This window comes from Plectropomus leopardus, chromosome 19 (genome assembly GCF_008729295.1).
Source record: "Plectropomus leopardus isolate mb chromosome 19, YSFRI_Pleo_2.0, whole genome shotgun sequence".
In the NCBI taxonomy this organism is placed as follows: Eukaryota; Metazoa; Chordata; class Actinopteri; order Perciformes; family Serranidae; genus Plectropomus; species Plectropomus leopardus.
Window position 1 is genome coordinate 1947489 of NC_056481.1, and position 16950 is coordinate 1964438.

Below are 16950 nucleotides of genomic sequence, written 5' to 3' on the forward strand. Positions count from 1 at the left end.
TGTGTGTGTGTGTGTGTGTGTGTGTGTTGCAGCTCTGATCCAGGTGAAGCTGTGGGCCATCGACCGCCAGTGTTTCCAGACCATCATGATGAGAACTGGACTCATCAAACACGCCGAGTACATGGACTTCCTCAAGAGGTGACTGAAACCCACGAGCAAGGCACCAGCTGTCGGGGTTACGGGTTCAAAAGCATCACGTCGAAGGTTTAAAGTGTCTCACTGTTTCCTGGGGGGGGGATGGGGGGGGGGCTGTTTACACGTCCACACTGTCTGTGTGTCTCCTTTACGTCTGTCTATGTGAGGACCGCAGACGAGAGCGGGGACATTTATGAAAATGTGAAATTTTTAGTAATTTTTTGATAAATGAGGACACTTTTGGAAATGAAGAGCAGGGTGAGGACATTTGTAGAAAGTGATGACATCATGACGCGGTTGGAACAATTTTACAAAGTTACAGCATTTTGAGGACATTTGTAGAAAATGAGGACATTTTTACAAAATGGGGACATTTTTAAAAGGTAAGGACATTTAGTTTTTACAAAGTGAGGACATTTATAGAGCCAGGGTTGCAGGTTCAAAATCCCGTGTCCAAACTGCAGGTCACATGATCAGCAGGTTTACAGTTTTAATCCCTAAAATTTCAGTGCCGTTTGACTTGGCGTCCCCCTGTGGTTACCATAGTAACAGCAGCTGTTGTGACGGTTACAGTGCAGCCAAACAAACAAACAAACACAGAAGTCATTTAATAACAATTAGAGGCTCCGTCTGATTTAAAGGGAAAGTTTGTGAAACTGAACACATGAAATGTTTTAACATAGAAAATAACTTTTAATCGTTCCAGCTGGACATTTTTACTAATGAATTTATATAACTTTCCAAAATTTTTCCATGACTCTTTCCTAACATTTCCATGACTTTCTCATTATTTTACCATAACCTTTCTGATTTTTTCCATAATTTTTCCGTTACTTTCACCTGACATTTCTATGACTTTCTATCATTTTTTTCCTTAACTTTTCCACAATTTTTTCAGGACTATTTCATAACTTTTCCATGACTTTTCTATGACTTTCCCATTACTTTTCCCTAAGTTTACATGACTTTTTACTTCACTTTTGCATGACTTTTCCATCATTTTTCCATGGCTTTTCCTTGAATTTTCTATCATTTTTTCATGACTATTCCCTGACTTTTCTGGGACTTTTCTGTAACATTTTCATTAGTGAGATTTACATAATTTTTTTAATGATCTCTCATGACTTTTCCTTAATTTTTCCATGATTCTTTTATGAGTTTTCCATAATTTTGTAACTTCCATAAGTTTTCCATATATTTCAGTGCCTCTTCCATAATTATTCCATAAATTTTCCATGACTTTTTTACATACTTTTCCATGACCTTTCCATGACTTTACCTCTGAGGCATATTTTCAAGACCGTAGATTATTTGAAATGTCTGTGTGGTTGGTCCGATGATAAGTAACACTAAAAATGTCAAACTCAGCACGAAACGGAAACAGATAAAAATGTAGAAAAATAAAGAAAGTAATAAAACTTTGTCCCTCTGCAGCGTTCCCACCTTCCAGGGTCTTCCGGAGGAAACTCTCAGTAAACTGGCGGACGTCATGGAGGAGGTGAGAGTCACCAACACCAAAAAACATGTTTAAATCAACACGAGCTCTGAGTTCAAACGAATAAAATCATCAGTGGACTCTGACTGAACCCTCTGAAATAAATAAACAAACCAATAAATTAAATAAATATAGAAATAGTATAAAAACCAGAAAGAAGAATAAATGAAATAGAGTGAACAAATAAATAGGTGAGAAAAAAATAATGAATCAAAGATTAAATAATAAAGTAAGTTAAATAATAATTAATTAAAATAAAAAAAGATAAGTGTAGAAAATAAGTAGAGGCAATCGAAAAATACATTTTTTAGACGGTATTTGATTAAAACACACACAGAGACAATAGATGGCTACGAGTTGCACTGCAGTGTGTTTCTGTCAGGTCTGATAGAAAGGTAACTTTTACTTTTTACTCATTTCAAGGTCATTTTTTAACTTTTTACTTGATTAATTATAATTAATTTTTCGGGTCATTTTTGTCTTTTATTGCTCATTGCCGCCTTCTTTTTTTAAAAAAATTTGCTCAAAGGGTTAACTCTTTCTTCTCTGAAAATGCAAAACGTTTAAAATAAAAAAGATGAGAACAAACAACACGACAGAAACAAAGACTGCGATTTGTCAGTATCGTAACTTTCTTCTTCTGTGGTGGGAACCGTCCTCCGTGTGTTCAGACGCATTACGAGGACGGCGAGTACATCATCCGACAGGGCGCCAGAGGAGACACCTTCTTCATCATCAGCAAAGGAAAGGTAACGCCGCCCGCCCGCTTATTGATTCTCCCGTTGATCTGCTGAGTCATCCTGTTGATCTGCTGAGTCATCCTGTTGATCTGCTGACTCATCCTGATCGCCGTTAATCACACGTCCCGCCAGGTGAACGTGACCCAGGAGGATCCGACCAATCAGGAGACAACGCACCTCCGAGAGCTCGCCAGGGGAGACTGGTTCGGAGAGAGAGCGCTACAGGGGTAAGACCGCGTGACCTTTGACCCCAAGAGGGTTTTTAAAATGTCTCCTGCAAAACCACAGAGGACAAAGACAGCATTCATGAGACATGACTGAGGACAAAGACAGCATTCATGAGACACGACTGAGGACAAAAACATGCACACGCTATAAACATGGAAGACTTTTAGCTGTCAGAGTGCACAGAGGACCCGACACGTGTCCGCGTGAGGACATTTTTACAAAGTTAAGACATTTTTATAAAGAGAGGACATTTTTACAAAGTGAGGACATTTTTACAAAGTTAAGACATTTTTATAAAGAGAGGACATTTTTCAATATGTGACATTTTTCTTAATCGTAGAAAATTGTGGTTAACGAGGACGCCTTCAGAGGGAGACATTTTTATGATGTGAGGACATTTTGTCCTCTCTCCTTTAAAAGTGTTTGATGGTCAGCCTGTCTTTGTCTCAGCTGGAAGAAGACGTCGTCCTCAGACTCCTGCAGCGACACTGTGAGACATGGGTCCGATAAATTTGGTCCTTGACGTCAGGTTTGATGTATGCAGACTGGACGATGACATCATCTACTGAATTGCCGTCTTGACGTACGTCCATCGACGTCAATACGTAAGACCACAACGTCATCATCATGCGTCATCCATCCACGCCGCCGTGGTGGTGACGGTCGTTCGCAGGTCGGTCATTAGACGACTGCAGCAACTCGAGAAGCCCAAAAACAGCGACGGCTTACATAAACTCGGAAAAACGTGGACGTAAATAAATTGTTAAAATGTGTGTGTGTGTGTGTGTGTGTGTGTGTGTGTGTGTGTGTGTTTTAACCACAGAGAGGATGTGAGAACAGCCAACGTCATCGCTGCCGAGGCCGTCACCTGCCTGGTCATCGACCGAGAGTGAGACACGCACACACACACACACACACACACACACACACACACACACACAGCAGTCTGCCAAAATAAGCTTTATTGCTTATGATTATGATAATTATGATTATTATTATTGTTTTTATTATTTACACCTGTTATGACATCCATTTTCTGCCTCCAGACACTTTTCATGAGATTTTAAAATTATGAAACCGGAGAAAAATTGATTTGATTTCTTTTGAAAACATGGTAAAAAGACAATGAGCAACAAATCTCCTGCAAACTGAAAAAAACAAAACTGAGTTACCTGAGTTCTTGGTAGGTTTTTGGCCGTTTCTCGTTAAGTCACCTGTTGCCTTCTCCCCATGGCTTTTGAAAGAAATTGTGCCAAATTGCTTTGTTTTCAAAAGGATAAATGAAATCATTTTTAAATGAGTCATTCTGCTTAAGAAGTACGTTTACTTTAGGTGCTTTAAGTATATTTTGACAGTAATTCACTTTAACTGAAGAAGTGAAACTAAATTTTGTTCAGCTCCGTCATGTCGAGGAGCGACACATAAAACTGTCCGTCTGTCCTTCAAATCGAATGAGTTCAGAGAGTGAAGCCGACGGTTTAATTTAAGCTGCTGCTGCCCTCTGCTGGTCATCACCACTAACTACACACACACACACACACACACACACACACACACACACACACACACACACACACACACACACACTGCGTCTATAGAGACAGTAAATCCTGAATTACTGAAAGCAGAAATGGGAATCATAGCAGGCGATACAACGACGGCGAGCTAAACAGCCCCACTGAACACACGCGAGACAAAACGAGGGGAGAGTTAGGATCGAATCAAAACAAGAGCCAAAATAAGCAATAAGCAATAAATCCACAAATGAAATAAAATAAAATAAATAAAACATGAATAAGTAAAATATGCGCTGCTTTATAATGTTACTGTGAGAAACTTGGCTTGATTTTTTTTTTCAAAAAGGAAGGAGGCAACAAAAAAATTTTTAAAATCTAAATCTAAAAAAAAGAAGAAGAAAAAAAAAAACAAAGAAAATGACCTAAAAGGTGCTCAGACTAATGATAATTTCAAATATCTAATTATGATCATTATGTTTATAGATTCCTTGACATTTTTCTCTTGCCTGTTTCTTTTTTTATTTATTTTTTATTCTAAATCTATTAATTTCTTGCAATTTGTAGAGCTTTTCTCGCAAGGTTACTTTGTTTTTCTAAAGAAATCAAACCACTTTGCTCATTTCAGAGGTCTGAAGACTCCTGAAAGGTGTTTGAATGCAGCACAGAAAAGTGACATTGATCCAGATTTGAAAGGGTTAAACCGAGCTGGGACACGGTGTCAGTGTTAAACAGTCTGCAGAGGTTTGTTATGTAACGTATATCCGCCTGCCCTCAACTCTGAGGCGTCAAATACCGAAAATTTGTCACATCGCGACGACTTAGGTTTCATTTCAACATTAAGGGGGGACACACATCAACACCCTAAACCTCCGACAGCTGAGGAAAACGGTGTGACTTCGTTTTTTTCTCTGCAGCTCGTTCAAGCATCTGATTGGTGGATTGGACGACGTTTCAAACAAAGGATACGAAGACGCTGAGGCCAAAGCCAAGTAAGAGAAATGAATATTTATTACAAGAACACAGAGTTTATATTTAAGGCTCGGCTGCTCCTGACGGTCTTCAATGTTTTAATTTAACATGAGCTTCAGTTTTTTATATTTTGTTTTTGTCAGAATCAATTTCTTCAGCAGGTTCCCGTCTCATTACCGCGACGTCGAAGGTTAACGCAGCCAACATCGTTTCGCCGATGTTCGCTGCAGAGGGGAAAATTATCATAACGTTACTTTAAATGCTCGAATGTTCTCCAAACTCGGCGTGGCGGACATCAGTCCAGCCCTGAGCAGGTCTCTACGCTAACTTTCTGTCAGCCTGAGGCTTCGTATGTTTGATGACGGTCCCGCCCTAAAACACCTGTATGACTACACTCTCTAGGCGAAATAGCGCCACCTTCTGGCAAGAGCAAGTAAGCCTTTAGAGACGGTTATCGTTGGATTTACATGATATTTACATGGTTTGGTTTCAAATTATGTACATCAAGATGACATGAAATTTGTCTCTCCTCCACTTCCTCCCAACTGCCGCTGAAAGTGCTACACCCTGTGACTCCAGCGTCCGACCTTCATCCGAGCGCTTTATCCGAATTTCACGGTCATGAATGACCGCTTTAGTTAGTGTCCCATCAGGACCCCGACATACGTGGGGGTGCAAGGGCCCCTTCATCGCTGCCTGCAGCTTTAATTAAAAATGAATTTGTAAAATCCAGCTAAAAGTTGGTGTAATGGTCCTTTAAGACCTGACCTGTGTGTGTTTCCCTCCATCATGTCAGCAGCAGGTTTTCGGAGTGTGTGAATGTTTCTGCAGTAACTGGATCCTCGGTCCGGCTGCTTATGTAAGAACAGCTAATAATACCTGCAGCCACAAACAGGACACTGTGAAGGACACTCGGAGACTCGAATCAGCGACCCGTCAGGTGTTTTTATTTACATCACAAATCAGTGACTTCATCCGAATATTAAATTAAAGGATCTGTGGAGGTTTTCAGCCTGAAAACCTCAAAAAGTGTTTTTTTTTTCATCAGCAGGTTCACAAAAAAAACAATTGTTTAACCCTTTGACATACATTCTTTAGACTTTGAGCAAATTGATTTTAATTCTTTCAAAAACATGAGAAAAAAGGCAGTTTGAAATAAAATGTCCAGCACATTGCAAAAAACAAAAAAGTAACAGGTGATAAGAAAGTGATGCAAAATATGATCCTAAAAAAGAGAATCATCAGAAACCTTTTAAGGAAAAATAGCAAGAAAACTATATTCACAATTGCTATAATTATCAGAAAATATTATTATTTATATTTATTGTTTTTATTTTATTTTAAGCTCTGGAAAAATATCCAGGGGAAAATGCTTTCATTTATTTTACAGAGTTATTATAATTTTTAAGCACTTTCTCCAACTTTTTTTTGTTCTTCTTTTAATTTATTTATTTTTCTGTTTTTGTGTTTTTTTATTTTATTATTATTATTTTTTTATTTCTCTTAACACATTTTCAGGTAATTTTATTTTATTTTTTTTACTAATGTCTTGAAAATTTATGGGTCATTTCTTCTTTCGTTGTTCATTCCCATGTTTTTTTTTTTAATCTAGACAATTTGTCAAGGTTTTAAGGGTTAAAGAAACAGATCGCCATTGTCAAACCCACCAGACTTAATTTAATTATTATATTTACATTTCAGCGTGTATAGAGGCAGCGTGTTTTCACAGCTAACTAGATGAATTCAGAGTTTATTTTAACCAAAACAGAGTTGGTGATGTTTTTATAAGTTTTAGTTTGTTTCTGTAGACTTTCAATAAATTAAAATTTTAGTAATATTGCTGTTTATTTTAATGAAATCTGGTTGTTGGCTATAAAGAGGACGACGATGATGGTGATTTAGGCCAATAAGAAGCCTTAAATGAAAAACTAAGCGCAGGCTTTCCTGTAGCAGTGACCTTTGTATTCTGATGCCTCTGTTCCTTAAAATAGTGGACGACTAACTGTTAATTTATGTGGGAGCACGACCGATGTATAATAAGCAGGTTAGAGCGGCACTATTTAGGTCAGTGGTTCCCAGCTGGTGTAACCACAGGGGGCAGATTTCCCCTCAGTCGATGGCTCACGTCCACACACGAAGAAAGAGAAATGACCACATATTCAGTTCGGTTTCAGTAAACGTGAACACATGGGCAGTGAAATAAAATATACTGCAAGAATAAAGTGCAATTACTTAAAATCCAGTAAATATATAGCAGCACTGCAACCAAAAAACTGCATATTATTGCTTCAAGACCTGTGACATAAAAACACTGTTGAAGCATTTTAAAGTAACGCCAAGAACAGAGCAATAAAAGCAAAAAAAATATGAACAGTTTCGTGTGTTAAATGAGACTCAAAATAAAATAAAGTGCGTTTTTAGGTAATAGTCAAGTACAAAAGTCGCTTTTTAATGAACCTGCGACCCACTTTTGGACCACGACCCACCAGTTGGGAACTACTGATTTAGGTCACATCCACCTTTACTAAATGTGACCCTCCACAAGACAAAATACTTATTTCCGGGTCTACACATCAACACTGAAAACAGAGTTACTGGAAAAACAAAACGTATTTATTTTATTTTATTTTACCAGAAAAACCTCTCTTTTTAAAGAGTGTCTTGGCTGAGACGGGCAGCAACAAAAGTTCCAGACATGGAACAAAAATACAAAATCAAAATATACAACTGAAAAACAAAAGATAAAAAGATTTCACAAAATAAAGTTACCACAAGGAAGGAGTAAAAAGTATGTTAATATAAGTCATTAATATAAAAACCATAAAAACCAGCTGAAAAAAAAAATAGTATGAGGTACAAGATTATTTGAAAATCAGAAAAAAATGGAAGAAAAAATAAAACAGATATACTTATGATAACTAAAATGATGCAGAAATTTGCAAGACATTAGTAAAGAAAAGCAATTGAAAATTACCTGAAATTTGTAAAGAAAAAAGAAAAGAAAAACATCAAACAAACAAACAAACAAAAAAGAAAGTAAAAATAAAAGTAAACAAGGCAAACATGACGAGAAAAGTGCTGCAAAATTGCACAAATTTGATCAGAATCCAAAGATTTAAATACATGAGAAACTCATCTGAACGCAGCACAAGGAACGGGACGCTGATGCAGGTTTGCTGCAAATGTTGACATTTTTTTATTTCCACCGGGCAGAGACGTATAGTGCACTTTATAACACACACACACACACACACACACACACACACACACACTGCTGTATCAGATGACTGCTGGTCGTGTGACTGAGTGAATCTAAACACTGTCAGTCATTTATGGTATAGATTCAGTACTGCGCACACACACACACACACACACACACACACACACACACACACACACACACACACACACACACACACACACACACACACACACACACACACACACCCCCCCACCAGGTGTCCTGCTGTCAATCAACCAGGTTGCTATGGTGACGGCAAACAGTAAACATTGACGTGCATAAAATTAAAGACTGTTTGTCCTTCAGTTTGTTTCTGGACTGAACTTTACTTTTTATTAGCATTTTTAATATATATTTATCTATTTAGATTTTACAGTTACTTTTTTGTGATATATAAATTAATAAATTAATATTCCGTAACTCTGAGAGATCAGACTAATTTAACACTTTTTAAAGTTTTTTTTGTCTAAAATCTAAAAAATATGAGGTAGCGTCGCATCACTGACATTACTCTTCATGTCCTTAATGATGCTTTCAGTTAAAGTTTCAGCTTGTTAATCTGATCATTTTAAGTGTCGTTTAGAAGCTAAAAGAGTGCTACATAAGTCCTATATTATTATTTAATTTTTTTAATTATTATTATTGTTGTTATTTTTTATGTATTATTATTATTATTATTATTACTATATTATTATCTATTTATTTTATTATTATCATTGTTGTTATTATTACTATATTATTATCTATTTATTTTATTATTATTATCGTTGTTATTATTTTATTTTATTATTATTATTATTATTATGCTGTCGCTGAGGCCTCTCAGTCTGAACTCTGGCAGGATTCAGTGTTGTGAGAAGGACTCGTCAGCAGGGTGAAGGTTGGGGGGTTTGAACTTTGCGTTGCGCTCCAACAGTTAATCTCTTTCTCGCCGTGATAAACTATTATTAGGGTGTTTATCTGTCGCTTCGTCCTGAGCGACCAGCAGCTTCTGTTTCTGCAGAAATCCGATTCCACAGAGTCGGTTTCCAAGAAAAGGACACACCCCCCCGCTGGCGTGTGTTTTCTTTGTCATTGATGATGGAGGTAAAAGTTTCCTCCACAGAGGACCTGACAGCTGTGCTCGCCTCAGAAATCACCCAAAACCCACGTTAGCCTTTTCTTTATTTATACAAAATGTTTTAAAAAGGAGAGTCTAAAACAGTGATGCTCAATTTATGACCCACGGGCCAAATGTGGCCCCGATAGGGTGCCAGGTGGCCCCCCAGCCGTTTTCTAATTCACAGTAAAAATAAAGTGATTCACACTGGGAATAGTTTTTGTACTTTTAGTCTCCATAAGGTGTCAGAGACATAAAACAGCATCAAAGTAGAGCTGTGTGTCGGTGGAGGATCCCATTCGAATAAAAACACAACAATTCTTAGTTTTAGGAAATCGTGAATTATTGAAAACATTGTTATATTACATTTTTCTTGGCAAGGCAAGTTTATTTGTATAGCACATTTCAGCAACAAGGCAATTCAAGGTGCTTCACACAGAACATTGAAATACAACAACAGGGGGAAAGGAAACACATTTAAAACATTATAAAAGAAGCATGTAAAAGGTGATTAAAAAACAGGCGCCCACTTTTGCAAAATGGCAGCAGGCCAGGGGCCAATCACAGCAGCTCCTCACGTGTTTCTAGGATTTCAGGACATTTCTCGGACATTAGGACGTTTTTAGGATTTGAAGAAAAAATTTTTTGGATTTTTGGTTTGTAGCACATTTCCTGGACTTCTGGGATTTTATGATATTTCTCAGATTTTAGGACATTTGTAGAGTTTTAGAATGTTTATAGGATTTTAGGACATTTCTAAGATTTTATCATGTTTATAGCATTTTAGGACGTTTGTAGGATTTTAGGGCTTTCCTCGGATTTTATAATGTTGCTAAGATTTTCGGACATTTGTAAGATTTCAGCAAATTTCTTGGATTTTATGATGTTTCTATAATTTGAGGACATTCGGGTCTCCAGCTGTGTCCTCTGTCAGGGGGGTGGGGGTCCTCCTCTGGCTCTTTTTTTGATAATATTTTGATGCTGTTTTGTGCACTCAGAGTGTCACAGTGTCAGTCACTTTTTTTTTTTGTGAGTTGGAAAAAGGTTTTGGGGGGGGGGGCAGATTTGTCCCACAGGTTGTAAGTTGAGAATCACTGCTCTAAATCCTGAACACTGGATCTTTCACATCCTGATTAATCTTCTGAAGCGTTCACGTCCTCTGGTTTTGAGGTCGGGGACAGTCTGTCCTGCAGCCTCCTGTCAGTCAGTCCGTGTAACGACGGGGCTGCGTTTACTGGGCGAACCTCTGAGCAATGTTTCCACGTGCTAAAAATACCAGCAGCAGCAGCAGCAGCGTCCTGCCATGCGGGTCTTCTCAGGTTGGCAGTACACACCCTGCAGGAGTCAGCCGGAGCAGGCGTGGACGCTGTTTTGACAAAAAGGACAAGCCCTTCAGAGGCTGTCCTCAGTCATAGTTTCAGTTTGAGCGTGCTCAGTTGGACTCTTTAAAGTCTGACGCCCACAAACTTGCAGTCTAGATATTGAGTTTTTTGATTATCGTCCAAAATCTTTCCAGAATACGAAGAATTTCTGATATTTTTTAATCTTTGACGATGACATCGTCTGGATTCTGACGACGTCCCGCTCTGCAGACGACCAGCATCGCTCAGAACCTTAATGCACACAGAGCTGGAGGATCTGGCCGCCTCACCGCACCGCCGGTCCCCCCACACCAGAACCTCTTACGTCCGCCGGCCGGACCCTCACCATGTAGACTGGAAGTGGAGCTCTTCCTTTGAGACGGCTCTCTTACAGACGCTGTGCAGGACGTTCTCGTGAGAAAACAAGGTCAATGTCGGCAATGTTCGTTTGCACCTTCGCACTTTGACCACGAGACTCCGAATTTTGAAGGAACTGAATGATTGTCGGCGAAATAATAAACAGCATCAAGCTCTTGGAGGTATTTGAGAAAGTCTCCACAGAAATCTGTTCCCGAAGGTGTTTTATATTCCAGAATATTTCGATAATTTGGTGATAAACTGAACTGAAGTTGAGACGAGATCTCGGTGTTTAAAAATCGTGGTTTAAATAAATTTGGGAGATGAGAGAGTTGCTTCCTCTCCCGGCGAGGCAGCAGAGGCAGCGGCTCACCAGCCTCCCTGCTCCTGCATCCTCCTCCCCCTTCCCCATCACCTCCTTCTCCATCCAAACCTCCAAGAAGTTCCCGTTCTTCCACGTGGTCAAATGCTGCAGGTACAGTGCGACGTCAGGCCAACGCTGCATTTCGGAACTTCGGACGCTTTTGGGTTTCGGCTGCTCAGACGTCTCAGATGTTTAAAGTACTATTTTTCTTTGTTTTTTTGTTTTCCAGGTACGAGGCGGAGAACGCCTTCTTCTCCAGCCTGAAGCTGAAGGACTTCAACATCATCGACACGCTGGGAGTCGGCGGCTTCGGGCGCGTCGAGCTGGTACGATCGCATCAAACAATATCAGATTACAGAAAAACTTTTTAATAATTTTTACGCGGGCTGCACGATATTGTATTTTTTGCCGATATCTGATATTCGGATATATCAGCATCAGAAATACGTTATCGATCCGCGGGGGGAAATTGTGGTTTATTACATTAATTACATTACATTAATTATGGCAGGTCGAAATAAATACCAGCTCTAGTACATCATTTTTAAAAAAATAATGACATGCTAGTGCAAATTGTTTGCTATTTCTGTATTTATGTTTACTGCACAAGTGTGTGTGTGTGTGTGTGTGTGTGTGTGTGTGTTCAGCTATTTGCAGTATCTTTCCAGTGAAGTATCAGTGCTGGTAACTGGAAACCAGTCCTCATGTGATTCAGAGTCCGGGCTCCTTCAGGGTTCGCTCTCGTTTTTTTATTAATGAAAAGTTTCTTGGGTGTTGAACTGTTAACCCTTTTGACGCCAAACTGATATCACACACACTCGAATCCCTCTGCGCACAAAATGCGCTTTTCAGAATCAAGCTTTAAAAAGTCAGTCCTAATCAAAATACCAAATATTCATTAATTTACAGAATTTCAACCCTTTAAATGGCAGGTTTTTGTCATGATTGCATGTTTTTAGATGAAAACACGCACAAAATTAATTATTTTCAATATTCTATGTGCAAAGTTGATATTTTGCTGCTGACAGTCTGGGATATGTCAGTGTGTGAGTGTAGCTGCTGACAGTCTGGGATATGTCAGTGTGTGAGTGTAGCTGCTGACAGTCTGGGATATGTCAGTGATCAGCAGCTACATTGACTGTGACAGGTCACCTAGTGGAAATAGCATGTATTTCCTCCATATGCCAAATATGGTCAAAATGACCTCATCAGGTGGAAAATAGTCAAAATGACAAATTCAGAGTCAAAAGCCCAGAATGACACCCAGAAATAATACAAGTCCTGTTTTTCTGCTCTGATGGCTGTGGGATCAAAAATGTCAGTTTGAATGGGTTTCAATGGAGCATTTTTGGACCTGAACAGTCTGAATGTAACTATTTAGTTTCCACAGTGTATTTTAGACTTATTGTAGGAGCTGAGCTGCAAATTCACTGATTACACTCAAATACGAATGAAAAGCGTGTAAAGTGTACCAGCAGTCCCTAAGGGTTAATGTGAGTGACTGGATTTGTTTACGAGTTGCATTAATCTGTGCAGTGAACATGAGAAGCGTGATGGATGGAAAAAGCAGAGGAGGGAGGGATGCAGCTGGGGGGTCGTGTTTCTCTGCTTCGGGAGGCGGGTCTGAGGGTACTGAAGGTCGGAGGGGAAGCCCTGCAGGGTTTGCCCAAAACAGGAAGGAATCCCCGCTCAGGGTTTCCCATCATGCCTCTGGAGATATGTTTAGTCGATACGTCAGAGTGTAACTCTGCCTCGAAGGAAAACTGTGACCTCCGACCCCCCAGACTGCCGGTCTGACCCCCTCATACATAACTCCTGTAGTCCAGGCAGATGTTTTCCGTCGATCGCAGGTTGAGAGCAGCAGATTAAACCAGATTTAGAGGAGCTGAAGGTGGACGCTGTGACTTTTGGACGGAGCAGTTTGCGTCTGTTTACGGTCTTTATGCTGTGAGGAGCTCAGCTAACCAGCTGCTGACTGTGGCGTCACATTTACCGTAAAGACGTGAGGGCCGTCCAGAAATAGAGGATCATGTCACGTTCTATAAAAACCACTGTGTGTGTGTGTGTGTGTGTGTTGGATCTTCCTATAGGTGACATTGGCAGCCGTCCACAGCGCCAAATTGCACACTCTCTCCACCTCCTACCAAAATAAAAAGGCTAAAGCCATCCAGGGCACAGTGCAAAAAACACGAGGAAGAAAAACTTTTGCACCTTTTCTCTCATACGGCCTCGTGCAAGAAAACATTTCCGAACAAATTTCCTCTTATTTTTGCTCATACCACAATTAGTTCTTATTTTGTTACCCATTGATTTCTGGGACTCGCTGTTGTTTTTGTTTTTTTTTTGTTTTTTTAACAGAAAATTAAGATAAAGTTTCAGAGAATGTTGCTGCAGGAGGCCCAGTGTTCATCATTTATTATTACAGTATTTTTTAACTGAATTGCTTGTTTTTGTTGGTTTCTCAAGTTCTTATCAGTAATAAATGCTGTCAGTATAAAAAGATAAAGGCTCGAGTCTCAGTCAGAAGTGTTTTATATTTATTGACATGAATTATTCTGTATATATGATCTGTAAAGGTAAAACTGAAAAACTCTTTTTTTCAGGTGCAGTTAAAGAACGAGGAGGCGAAGACGTTCGCCATGAAGATCCTAAAGAAACGTCACATCGTGGACACGAGACAACAGGAACACATCCGCTCAGAGAAACACATCATGACCGAGGCGCACTCCGACTTCATCGTCAGGTCAGAGCGACAATCTTCACCGCCGCAAATATCCCAACTCACTGATCCTCAGCAGCTTTGCTTTTTAAAAAATGAACATGTTGTTTGGTTCTTGAGCTGCAAAATAAAATATCTAAACAATATCTTTGTTTTTCGGAGCATACTTTGGTCACCAATGAAAATAAATAAAAGCGTCTGCATCATTTATGGTGTGGTTCCTGGCTTTCAAAATAAAAGCTTCCCTAAAAACACCTTCATGAAAAAATAAAAATAAATAAATAAATGCATATATATTGCCATCTTTGTAAGTATGTTTGTGTCATGTTCTTACAAATTGTGATGAAGCTCTTGTTGTTTGTGTTCAGGTTGTATCGGACGTTCAAAGACAGTAAATATCTGTACATGCTGATGGAGGCCTGTCTGGGAGGAGAGCTGTGGACGATACTGAGAGACAGGTACACATTTCACAATGTTTATCAGTAATCAAAAACACATTTAATCTGTTTTTATTGGTCATGTCTACTTTATCATTCATCCTAAACCTGGATTTCATCATGAAAATCCACCGTTTTAAGGTTGCATTTAGTGCTCCAGGAAGCAACAACAAAAAAATCACTTTAAAAAAAAACAAACATTTTGAACCTGAAAACCTGGGAAAATTGGCTTGATTTCTTTGAAAAACATGGGTAAAAAGGAATGAAAAATTAAAGAGAAAGTGACTCAAAATTAGCAAGAAATTAATAAAAAGTACAAGAAAGTCACCTGAAAATTAGCACAAAAACGGTGGAAAATAAATAAAAATTAGAAAACAAAAACAAGTAAATTACCTGCAAAAAAAATCTTAAAATTACAATAAATCTATAAGATAATTTTAAATATAAAATTATGTTTTCTGGAAACTTTCCATGTCTTTTTTCTCTTTAATCATTTCCTACATCTATTAATTTATTTCAATTTGTGGGGCACTTACTGCCATGTTTCATCCCATGTTTTTGAAAGAATTCAAACCAATTTGCGTTTGGTTCAAAGGTTTAAATACTTGTGGAAAGTGTCTGAATGCAGCACAAAGTGATGTCAATCAAGTTACATAAGTTAATAGCAGCCTGAAAAGCAGTAAGCAGCAGTTTTTGGAGAAAATGCTGTAAAAAAAAAAAAGCTAATTCTGTAGATAACTGAGCAGGACATCCAGGTAAAAAAAACCAAAACTGAAAAGGACCAAAATTTCCAGCAAAGAGGCAGAAACACCCAAGAAGGTTAACTTTGTATTTTTCAGGGGTTCATTTGAAGATTCGACCACCAGGTTCTACACGGCCTGCGTGGTCGAAGCCTTCGCCTACCTGCACGCCAAAGGCATCATATACAGAGACCTGAAACCTGAAAACCTCATCCTGGACAGCCGGGGATACGCAAAGCTGGTAATTTTTTTATTCCCTCACAAAATACATATTCAGTGTGCACGAAACATAACATCTAGTAGGAATCAGTGGGAACCTTAGCAGTGTAGCTTCATTTTTCTGGGTGAAATACAAACTTCCCACAGTGGGTCCTTAAGGCCAAATCCTGTTTCTTATTTTACCCCCAACACATCGTTAAAAACAGTTACCAGGGTTTGTGGTTGAAATTTTCCCGTATAAAATGGGACAATCCTTTTCAAAATGTCTCATGCCAACATCATTTTTGATTTTAGTTTTAACGAAACCCAATGTCTCAAAAATGTCGTAATGTTAATGTCCACACAAACTGAAATTCAAACTTTAGACATCTAAAATATCATCGACCCTACAGTCACCCAAAAAGTCACCAGTGATGTTAGTTCATCTGTTCATCCGTTTATTATCAAGAATATTATTATAGAAATAATATTTTTCAAGCTTCAGTTTCACATGTTTAAAAGGAGAGTAATAAAATTAAAAATAACACTTCATGTGGAAAGACGACTTCATAAGTTTTGTCTTTTTGTAGGTGGACTTTGGTTTTGCCAAGAAGATCGGTTTCTGTAAGAAGACGTGGACGTTCTGCGGGACTCCTGAGTACGTTGCTCCAGAGATCATCCTCAACAAGGGTCACGACGTCTCAGCAGACTACTGGTCTCTGGGCATCCTGATGTACGAGCTGCTGACCGGCAGGTGAGGACACAAACAGAAGACAGACTGTAGAGTTCAATAGCGTCAAACTACTAGTGTCCCACAAAGTCTGCGTTTGTCTCCAGTCCCCCGTTTTCAGGTCCAGATCCGATGAAAACTTACAACATCATCCTGAGAGGCATCGACATGATCGAGTTCCCAAAGAAGATCACCAAGAACGCCGCCAACCTCATCAAGAAGCTCTGCAGGTAGGAGGCGCTGTGTGCCTGAGCAGCTCGGATTTACTGTAGAGTCAAATTTAATTGTTAAAATCTCCAAGATTAATCTTTAAACCGTTTGTGTCAACAGAGATAATCCCTCAGAGAGACTTGGAAACCTGAAAAACGGAGTCAAAGACATTCAGAAGCACAAGTGAGTGAGTTTGGGAGGAACACCTGATTGGCTGTTTGACACGTCGAAATACAAGATAAAACTAATCTGCGTCTCTGTGTTCAGGTGGTTTGAAGGCTTTAACTGGGAGGGTCTGAGGAAAGGAACTCTGACTCCACCCATCACACCTGATGTGAGTTGAAATCAAATTTTGGCGAACTTACGCTGGACCTCTGACCAATCAGTGTTTGTAAATGTACTGAGACATA

The 16950-nt window shown here is 39.1% G+C and overlaps 1 protein-coding gene across 1 annotated transcript in view; it reads left to right on the forward strand.

The window, feature by feature from the left end:
• prkg1b (protein kinase cGMP-dependent 1b) overlaps positions 1-16950 on the forward strand; it is a 57788-nt gene that overhangs the window by 37304 nt on the left and 3534 nt on the right. The window contains 14 exon segments of the mRNA XM_042508541.1: positions 33-138; positions 1570-1633; positions 2302-2379; positions 2503-2607; positions 3426-3487; positions 5030-5104; positions 11736-11832; positions 14110-14249; positions 14594-14683; positions 15502-15643; positions 16191-16354; positions 16438-16560; positions 16661-16723; positions 16808-16874. Of these exon segments, the coding sequence (XP_042364475.1) occupies positions 33-138; positions 1570-1633; positions 2302-2379; positions 2503-2607; positions 3426-3487; positions 5030-5104; positions 11736-11832; positions 14110-14249; positions 14594-14683; positions 15502-15643; positions 16191-16354; positions 16438-16560; positions 16661-16723; positions 16808-16874 (1376 nt within the window).